The sequence below is a fragment of the Primulina huaijiensis genome, chromosome 14 (genome assembly GCF_012295235.1).
Source record: "Primulina huaijiensis isolate GDHJ02 chromosome 14, ASM1229523v2, whole genome shotgun sequence".
Lineage (NCBI taxonomy): Eukaryota > Viridiplantae > Streptophyta > Magnoliopsida > Lamiales > Gesneriaceae > Primulina > Primulina huaijiensis.
This window is the reverse complement of record NC_133319.1, coordinates 18,234,131-18,244,738: the sequence shown is the minus strand read 5'-3', so window position 1 is coordinate 18,244,738 and position 10,608 is coordinate 18,234,131. Positions and strand designations below refer to the sequence as shown.

Below are 10,608 nucleotides of genomic sequence, written 5' to 3'. Positions count from 1 at the left end.
CGTAGTTCATGAGAATTTTACTTATGCACGTTTAAAACTATTTACTCTGAATTTTATGCGTTTATATTGATGACAAGTTTGTTGAAAACTATTCTCTCTGAATTTTATGCGTTTATGGTAGAATTTTTCAAATTATGGTGGATGTTTTAACTTGATATTTTTATGGCTTTGAAATTTAAAATGACTTTATATTAACTTTATTTTATGATGAGTGGTGACAATTATTTTATTTTAAAAGTTATGCTTAAATTATTTAATAAGAAAATATCAAATTTTACGTAATATTAAAAGTAGTAGTATTTTAAGACACGATTTGTCACAACAAGAAAATATACTCCAAGCATGATACAGATCCCCTCAATTAGGGTGTCGTATGAAGAATTAAAGGATTTCGTGTAACCATTAAACGAGATATCAAGTTACGAAGAAATATACTCCCAACATGATATATATTCCGTTGATTAGGGTAAAACATGTGCACAGAACTGCAATAAAACTTCAAATAATAGTAGTTTCCTATTATTCTAAAAAAAATAGTTTTTTTAATTGACAAAATGACCCACTGCTGCTTTTAAATGCTTGAATCATGCCACTTTTAAGAAATACATAATAAATAAGTATGAATTAAAAAAAAGGGCAGAATTTTTAAAATCAAAATCTTTCTATTTGTCAAATTTCCAATATATGTAATAATTATTCAAATGCAATAAAGACACATAAGCAGGAAGGTATACATATTTTATGTATGACAGGTGCACATTACATTATTAAAAAATAATGTAATTTATTACATAAAAATTTTATATTAACTATTAGATATAATCTAATAATAATTGATTACGATAGTCCAAATGGGAAAGAGCACTTGAGTGAACACACTAGAGAAAAGTGGTAAACATTATCATTAATTGGACACATGCCTTTCTTTATTACTCCGGATGGACCCCTGCTAGAATATTTATGAATAGATATCTTGTGAGATGGTCTCACGAATCTTTATCTGTGAGACGGGTCAACTTTACCGATATTCAGAATAAAAAGTGATACTTTTAGCATAAAAAATAATATTTTTCATGGATGACCCAAATAAGAAATCCGTCTCACAAAATACGACTCGTGAGACCGTCTCACGTAAGTTTTTGCCAATATTTATATGTCAAGCAAAACCACTAAATTTTCTAATCTTTTTTTCCAAGTTATTTTTTAACCCAATTTTAGACGGATTTTTTTATTTCTTCTAACTCATAAAAAAATTATTATTTTTCTGGAAAAAAACATTATTTTACATTCTAAATATAAATCAAGTCGACTATTCTCACAAATATAAATATGTGACGCCGTCTCATATTAGACATATTCTTTTTACTTGCTTTCACAATTTTTTTGTTTTAACTTCGTAGTTTATGTGTGACATATATATATTTAATTAGTTTTTAAATTTGATTGATTATTTTTGTAAAATTTGATTGATTATTTTTGTATTTATAATTTTTTAATAAATTTTATTTATTTGTATACTATGCATGTTGTTAACTATCATATTTTATGTATCTGTATATACGAGTGTAAATATACTGTGTATACGTAGGAAATGGATTTTATATAAATTAATTAAGAGTATGTCTCTTGTGAGACGGTCTCACGAATCTTTATCTGTGAGACGGGTCAATCCTACATATATTCACAATAAAAAGTAATACTCTTAACATAAAAATAATAATTTTTTATGGATGACCCAAATAAGATATATCTCTCACAAAATATTACCCGTTATACTGTCTCAGACAAGTTTTTGTCATTAATAAATATATATATATATTTTAAGTTATTAGGAAATTAATTTTAAAATAATAATAAAAAAAGGTTGTACACTTGTACATCCAAACAATTCAAGCAAAGTTAAAACGTGAGACCACAATTTATGGCCAAATAAATAAATTCTAGAGTACCGTTAGTCAGCTAAGAAATGACGTGTCAAACTTCCCCTCCAGCTTAAGTAAATAATTATTATAAAGAAGTTTGCTACACGCTTTTTACACCACCAACAACACGACTCTTTCTTTTCCGAAACACGAGTTTAATTTAATCCACCGGTAGCAAATACAGAAAGCTAAAAAAGCAAACGTAGAACACAAAAACCCGTCACATTTCACTCCACCGGCGCTACCTTTCGTCGAGCGTTTATCGATTCCTCCACCTTCGCTCTCTCTATAGATATAGATATATATACGTATACACACGCAAGCACGTGATTTTTGTGATTGTGTGGGATTCTTTGTTTTGTTTGAGATTTTGATTGTGTCTTGATACTGTTCGCGGGGTTTTGTCGTGTTTGCTGCTGATTTTCGGGAATCGGATTGGGGTTTATTTGATATTTTGATCGGGTGATGGAGTCGCCGGAGAGGGGTAAGCCGGTGGTGGGAATAGCCATGGAAATCCCGGTGAGTGATGGCTCTGTCTCGTGCTCGCCGCCGACCGTGCCGACCTGGCTCCGGAGGCGGCTCTCGGAGTCGAAGACAGCTTCACCGTCTTCTGTTCAAGAAATCGAAGCTAAGCTTCGTGACGCCGATCTTCGTCGTCAGGTTTTTTTTCTTTCTTTTTTGTTTGTTTAATTATTTTCGTCTTTTCTTTCTCTCTCTTTGGAAATCGAACCGTTGATCATATTTACATGTCTTTATTATTGGCTTTTCATATTTACTTAGTAATACTCAGTTAAAATTTATCTTAATCCTAATTAGCTTTAGTATTTTTGTAGGTTTGTGGTTATAATTCTGGAAAGAAGTTTATGGGTTTCTTTCTTTTTTTTTTTAACTAACGATTTTTTGAGCTTTAGGTTCAGTATATTGTACGTATAATTTTATGGTTCGATCAAAGGAAAACTCGGCTGCCTTGATTCCTTTTTAATCTTGAAAAAAGTCCCGGAGCCGTTTTCCTTTATTTGAAATGTTTTTCATCCCTTAAACCGAATCTCTTTTTTGCACCTCGTGTTAGGTAAAAGTTGGGCGACTGGTACGCATTTCCCCCTCAATATAGTGTTAAGAAATTATCACGCATTTACCTTTCCGGAAATTCCTTTTTTCCACCCTCTTCAGTACGAATAAATGTTTGCTTGAACTCTTCTGCAATTTCTCTTACTGTGACGTGTGAATTTATGATTTTTGTTCCCACGGTTAGAAGCAATATACTAATTTTATTAAAATCTGACTTCTCATGGGTTTATCAATGTTTTTTTAGTTATGGATTGCTGAAACTGTGTAAATTTCAGTTTTGTTCATCCCAATATTTTCATGGAATTCTTTACCTAATGTTGTTTTTGCTTTAGAATTGCGTAATGCGTGTTCGTTAACGTTATTGTTTCTTGTTGATTAAACTGAAGAAATTTTACGAGAATTTAGTAAGCAAGGCCAGGCCAAAGCCTAGAAGCCCTACACGATCTTCGTGCCATTCGGATGATCTGGGACAGCGCCTCGAGGCTAAACTTCTTGCTGCAGAAGAGAAAAGGTGAACTTTTGTTTCCCTGATTCTATAAATATAGTGCTTGATGCAGTTCTATCTCTCAACTGTATCCCATGTATTAAGATTTCAGACTCTTCTACTTGTCACATTGACCTCTGATTATACGTGTTTTTTGGTGATTTGATGAACTCTTTTACTGAGATTGTACGGCATACATGCATCTAGTATTTTGCCATCTAAACCCCAACACAGCTCCGACGCTCATATTGTAATCGTTTGAATTTGTAGGTTGAGCATTCTGACAAACGCTCAGCTGCGCCTGGCTAAGCTGGATGAGTTAAGACAAATTGCTAAAACCGAGGCAGAAATGCGCTTTAAACAGGAACGTGATGAGTTAGGCACAAAGGCCAAAATGCGAGTACAGAAAGCTGAGGCAAATAGATTGCTTATTCTCCGGAGTTATCGGCAAAGGAGAGCCTCTGTGAAGGAGAGGACATCTCAGTCATTACTGCGACAAATGGCTCGTGAGAGCAAGTATAAAGAGCGAGTTCGAGCTGCGATATTTCAAAAGCGTGCAGCTGCTGAGAAGAAGCGACTAGGATTACTAGAAGCTGAGAAGAGACGAGCGCATGCTAGGTCCATGCAGGTGCAAAGGGTAGCCAATATCCTTACTCACCAGCGAGACATGGAGAGAAGGGAAATGAAGAATAAGCTCGAAGATCGACTGCAAAGGGTACTCATAATAGTTTCCAACCAATGATTTTAAATTACGTTCCTTTTATCCCATAGTGGCCTCCATTTTAAACTTGAGATTTTATTGCATGAAGGCGAGGAGAAGGAGAGATGAATATTTAATGCAGAGAGGAAGATCATACAATAATGCTCACTTTAGTTGGAATTTGATGCATGAGCAGCAGGCTGAGATGCTTTCCATAAAACTAGCGAGGTATTTGGTACATATTTTTCTCATATTTACTCACACACTAATTATCTTCAAACTTCTGTGTCAGGTATTCCAACCTTATTTTTTATGCATCATATGCACATATCCTGGAAGGAGGTGTTTATGAAAGTGATGAATCGCTTAGCATGTTTTGCAACATAAACTTTAATTTATTTCATCTTCTGATGATATTCATGTTTAGGTGCTGGAGGAAGTTCACCAAGCTGAGGAAAACGACTGCACTTCTTGCCAAGGATTATAATGATTTGTATGTTAATGAGAAATCTGTAAAATCAATGCCATTTGAACAATTTGCCCTCGTTATTCAATCACCTACCGTCCTTAGTACAGTTAAAGCGTTACTTGATAGGCTTGAATGCCGCTATAAATTGTTGCGAGGTGTTGGATCTTCCCCTAATTCTTCTAGTTGGGATGATATTGATCATCTCCTCAAGCGAGTAGGCTCTCCAAGAAGGAAAAACAGACCCAGGAAAGCGATCTCTGGTGGACAGGCTAAAAACACAGGATTTTCTGGACATTCTGGGAATTCTCTTATATCCTTTTCAAGGTACCAAGTCAGAGTTGTGCTATGTGCCTACATGATATTGGGGCATCCAGAAGCTGTTATCAGTGGACGAGGAGAGCGCGAGACTGCTTTGGTAAAATCTGCTGAGAAGTTTGTACTGGAGTTAGATTTGTTAATAAAGATACTACTGAGTGGGCCATTACATGTTCCAAACGAGAAATTTGATGATGCATCAGTGCTGCATCGAACCTTCAGGATCCAACTTTCTGTTTTTGATTCGGCCTGGTGCTCCTTTTTGAACAGCTTTGTGGTGTGGAAATCCAAGGATGCAAGGGCGCTTGAGGAAGATTTGGTCAGGGCTGCCTGCCGTCTAGAACTTTCCATGATTCAAACTTGCAAGATGACTCCTGAAGGAGTTAGTGGTCCTCTCTCGCATGATATGAAGGCTATCCAGAAACAGGTTATTTCGACCATCTTTGGAAGTGTTTGGAATTCATAAAATAAAAATGATAATTCACTTCTATTTTAAAAAAATAGTTTTTGGTGTTTCTGAACCCGAGATTTTGATTCTGCATTTACTCAATTTAATTTTAATATCAAAGCTAGTCTCATGATTCTGATTTTCAAAAGTGATTATGATATTTTGGTAAATAAATGGAATTTCTTCTTGACATTCTTATCAATAATATTTTTGTCTAATCTAAAATTACTCTTTACATTATCAAATATCAAATAAATGAATAGAGAGGTTTTATTTAATAAAGGCATTTTTGTGATTTTGTTAAAAAAATGTATGTGAATCACTTATTTATCAAACACTCTATCTTAAAAATAATTCAGTTTTTCGCTTCGATTATCAAACATTAGATTTTGCCACCTTTTCAAAATCTATAAATTTAATCAATTCTACAAAAATACAATCTTTCGCAAATGTTCCTTTATCTTGCACTCCAATGAAAAGCAAGTTGCTAGCTTCTGTTGAATAATTTGTATTTATCATATGATTTTGATCAAGATGCTTGAGAAATGAATATTTTGTTCTGAACTTTTATTGGAAATCAACAATTCAAAATTTGCTTTTTTTTTTTTTTTTTTTGGCGTAACACGTGTAACATGTTCAATTTTAGTTTGTTTGCGCAATACATGTAACGTGTTCAAAGTTTTAGTTGTAATCTGGAAATAGGAAATTGATTATGGTCTGATAATGATAGCAGTCACCCAATTCAGAGGCTTAGACACAGTAACTTAGATGATCAGTTGGGTGGCAAAGACTTCGGTTGTTTGTATTCATTGTTGATGTGACAATCCTTTGAAACAGGTATCTGAAGATCAAAAACTTTTAAGAGAGAAAGTCCTGCACCTATCTGGAGATGCTGGTATTGAGCGTATGGAAAATGCACTTGCTGACACGCGAATGAAATTCTTTAATGAGATGGAGAACAGAAGCTCACCCGAGCCATTAACCATAGCCATTGTATCACAAAATCCAATTTCATTTTCTTTTGGTAGCACAGATGATGCAAGTAGTACGTTGACTGCGAATGCACATAAGCAAAACTCTGTTGTACGGTCTTTGTTTAGGGATGAAGTTAATGATAAGGAAGCTAATTCCTCCACTTCAAGAAACATCATTACTCAATCTTCTCTACAGAGTTTGGATATGGAGAATGTTATGATAGTTAATGAATATGTTCATGGGGAGCACCTTGAGTTTGCTGATAGTTCCAATTCTGTTGGGGAGTCTCGAAACAACATTATGGTCTGTGATCTCTCGACTTTCTTTTGTGGATTACATTCCTCGTTTAATTTATGTTTTCTACTTTTATACATTATGACCTTTTAATCATTAAAAATGCTCTACTCATTTACTGTCTGCTAAGAATTCTGGTTACTGACTGGCCGCCCTGCATCTAGATAAACTACCGTATATTTTTCAGTTGCCTGAAAAACTATTTAATTGATCATGTCATGACCAGGAAAAGTTAAAACAGACGATGGAAAATGCCTTTTGGGATGGCATTATTGAATCTGTCAAACAAAGTAATCCTGATCACACCCGTGTTGTGGGTTTAATGAGGGAGGTGAGGGATGAAATTTGTGCAATGGCTCCTTTAAGCTGGAGACAAGATATTTTTGAAGCTATTGACCTTGAAATTCTCGCTCAGGTATACATTCTTTTACGTGTTTTATTTCTTGTTTACCATCCCAGCTGCTTTTATGTCAAATTTTTTTAGCAGAATTCATTGTGCGTTTTTAATGTAGGTGATGAATTCAGGTAAATTGGATATTGATTATTTTGGAAAGATTTTGGAATTTGCATTGGTCACTCTCCAGAAGCTTTCTGCTCCTGCTTACGAGAATGAATTGAAGGAAAAACACCAACAGTTTATGGCAGAGCTGGCTGAGGCATGTTGGGCCAGTGATAGTTCTGAGAATTCAAATGTTATTACTCTAATCAAGGGTCTGCGCTTTGTCCTGGAACAGATACAGGTTCTTCCTTACGACACTACATGTCTTGTACTTGTGTTTTGATCTTTATATATTTTAAATTTCTGTTGAGATCATTTGTCTATCAAATGAAATGGCTCACTTTTGTCCTGACCTCCAATCAGTTACTCCTAACCAAGATTTAAGTCTGCGAAAATTAAGATGTAGTTGCCAGGCTTTTTCTTTGGGGAAACTTAGTGGTTTTGTTGATATCTGATCTGTTAGTATCGCCTATATGCGAAAGATAGAAAGAATTAAAAACTGGTGGTAGGATAGGCAAAATTTGGCCTAAAGCAAGTAATTAGCTAGCACTGCATGACATTTTCTTAACATTTTCTCATTATAGAATCATTGCGACTACTTCTGCAGGAACTGAAGCAAGAAATTAGTAAAGCACGTATAAGAATGCTGGAACCATTCTTGAAGGGACCAGAGGCTTTGCGTTTTCTTGAAAAATCTTTCACTAGTCATTTTGGACTTCCTTCCAATGCTCTAAATGCTTTGCCTTTGACAATTAAATGGCTTTCATTTGCAAGAGATGGCAGAGATGAGGAATTGAATGATCACCAAAAATCAGTTTCAGATTTGACGACGAGACCGGAGAGTTTGTCTAATTTCCTTCCTTCTGCCACTCTCCGAACTGGTGGAAACTTTTTAGTTAAAATGAGTGGAAAGCAAGTTGATGCATCTTCAACCTCCAGTGATACAAATTATTTAGGTTTGTATTTGGGATTAGGTTTCTATTCTTTTGAATCACGTAATCGTAACCTCGTTGAATGTAATCCAAACGACTGTCAGTTTTCATCACATGTTTTTCTTTACTTTTCTGCTCCAGAAATCATTGAGTTAGAGCACAACCAAGAGGAAGTCGGTTTGTTGGTGAGGCTAGGTTTGCTGAAGTTGGTAAGGCAAATTGCCGGTTTGACAGAAGGTGAAGTACCTGAAACTATGATCCTTAATCTCTCCAGGCTAAGAAGTATCCAATCCCGAGTTCAGAAGATTATCGTGATGGCAACGAGGTAGGTTTCACGATTCTCCATTTTGATACTTACTGTTGTCTAGGTTTTATTTTCTTATTTTCGTTTCCCTGATTTTTCTCTCCATCTGCTTATGGGTTTTTCGAATTTTTTATGCAGCCTTCTTGTCTTGCGACAAACTCTTGTAAGCCAACGAATTGTTACCAGCCAAGCGCACATGGATAGCATACTTTCAAGCACTGTCAAACGACTTTCCGAGTGTCTGGACTCTGTAGCAGATGCTGGCATCCAAGATATCATTGAAATACTCAGCTCTGCGGTAGAGAAAGACGACAAACTGGTAGACCCAAATAATGAGTCAATGAAGGAAATCATGGCAAGGATGCTCAACAAAAGCCTGCAAGAAAACGACCCTGTTTTTACCCGAGTTTCGCGGGCTGTATATCTTGCTGCTAGAGGGGTGGTGCTCGGAGAAAACGTAAAGCAAGGGAAAGAATTAGCAGAAATGGCGTTACAGAAAGTTGGAGCAACGTTACTCCTGGATGAAGTGGTGCAGGCTGCATCAGTGTTAGCTGTGACAGCCAAGGTATCAGTTCTTGTTCATGGCCCCTGGTATGCAAATGTACTGAAACAGTAAATTGTTTGTCACAGACGTACAGATTGTTATTCTTAGCTAATATGTACAAAGTAAGTTTCAGATGTGAATACAGACTGTAGTTGATGTGCATATATGGACCGAACGAAATATGTCGTTGATTAAGAGATGTGGACTGTGTTTAGTGGAGGATGGTATGGTGACTTTATTTGAAAGTATTTAAACTAAATTTCTATGTAAATAAATGGTTTATAAGTATTTGTGTCTACCAGCATCTGTGATGAATTTAAGGTGTACAAATAATCTTTTTTATTCGAAATTCTGCTGCCTATTGTATTGTTCTTTCCTTTTTTCGNTTTCATCACAAATTGAGAAACCTATTTATAGAATTTCTTTGGAAATAATCCAAAAATAAATACAGCATTACATATATTATAATACATTGATTTTCAATATTGACAACTTTTATTTTCAACATTCAATAATTTCAACTCTTATTTTCATCACTCCCTCTTGTGATGATGATCATGTTACAATGATTGTCTTTATTATACTGTCTCGTTAAAAACATTATTAGGAAAAATCTATTGGGATAAAAACATAGTAAGGGAAAAAGAGTGCAGTCATGTAAACTCTCCCTCATGTTAACACGAACGATTCTTCACAAATTTCGTAGATTGTGCATCTCAATGTTATATATATGCTTTCTGAATATTGTCGTAGGAAGTGACTTTGTGAAGAGATCTGATAAGTTTTTACTTGATTGAATATAACGAATATCAATATCTTTATTCTTCTCAAGCTCTTGGGTGAATGCAAAGAACTTAGGGGGAAAATGTTTAGTTATGTCACTTTTTTTGTATCCCTCTTTCATTTTATTAACACATGCAGCATTATCTTCATATAGTATCACAAGCTTCTTGTCGAATGATAATCCGCATGAGATTTGGATATATTCGGTCATTGATTTTAGCCACACACATTCACGGCTTGCTTCATATAGTGCAATAATCTCGGCATGATTTGATGAAGTTGGTATGAGAGTTTGTTTCTGTGAACGCCAAGAAATTACAGTGCCTCCACGAGTAAATACATATCCGGTTTGAGGACGTGTCTTGTGTGGATCATATAAGTATTCAGCATCAACATAGCCAATTATTCTTTGATTTGTATCTTTTGAATACAAAAGTCTCAAGTCTGTCGTTCCTCGTAGATAACAGAATATATGTTTAATTTCGTTCCATTGTCTCTTTGTTGGATATGAGCTAAATCTTGCCAATAAATTTAAACAAAAGATATATCAGGTCTTGTACAATTTGCAAGATACATAAGAGCACCAATAGCACTTAGATATGGTACTTCTGGACCAAGAATAACTTCATCATCTTCACATGGACGGAATCGATCATTTTCTATGTTTAATGATCTAACAATCATTAGAGTACTTAAAAGATTTGATTTATCAATATTAAAACGTTTAAAGACCTTTTTTGTATAATTGACTGGTGAACAAATATTTCACATTCTTTTTGTTCAATTTGCATCAGTAAGCTGTATAAGTAAGCTGTGATCTGTATAAGTAAGCTGTGACAAATCCATAAGGCACATTTCAAAATTTTCAGAT

General features: G+C 34.9%; 1 protein-coding gene across 1 annotated transcript; it reads left to right on the top strand.

Moving 5' to 3' along the window:
* Positions 1–2,050: 2,050 nt before the first annotated feature.
* LOC140957401 (uncharacterized) lies at positions 2,051–9,274 on the top strand. The gene is made up of 11 exons (XM_073414633.1): positions 2,051–2,582; positions 3,377–3,501; positions 3,745–4,189; positions 4,284–4,402; positions 4,602–5,385; positions 6,244–6,684; positions 6,902–7,090; positions 7,188–7,415; positions 7,782–8,130; positions 8,248–8,431; positions 8,549–9,274. Exons 1-11 carry the CDS (start codon positions 2,388–2,390, stop codon positions 9,024–9,026), a joined length of 3,537 nt encoding a protein of 1,178 aa, XP_073270734.1. The 5' UTR covers positions 2,051–2,387; the 3' UTR covers positions 9,027–9,274.
* The last annotated feature ends 1,334 nt before the right edge of the window (positions 9,275–10,608 follow it).

Coding starts and splice junctions, on each gene's coding strand:
- LOC140957401 (XM_073414633.1), top strand. CDS start 2,388: ATGGAGTCGCCGGAGAGGGGTAAGCCGGTGGTGGGAATAGCCATGGAA. Junction 8,131..8,247: donor CAGTGATACAAATTATTTAG/GTTTGTATTTGG, acceptor TTTCTGCTCCAG/AAATCATTGAGTTAGAGCAC. Junction 8,432..8,548: donor ATTATCGTGATGGCAACGAG/GTAGGTTTCACG, acceptor TTTTTTATGCAG/CCTTCTTGTCTTGCGACAAA.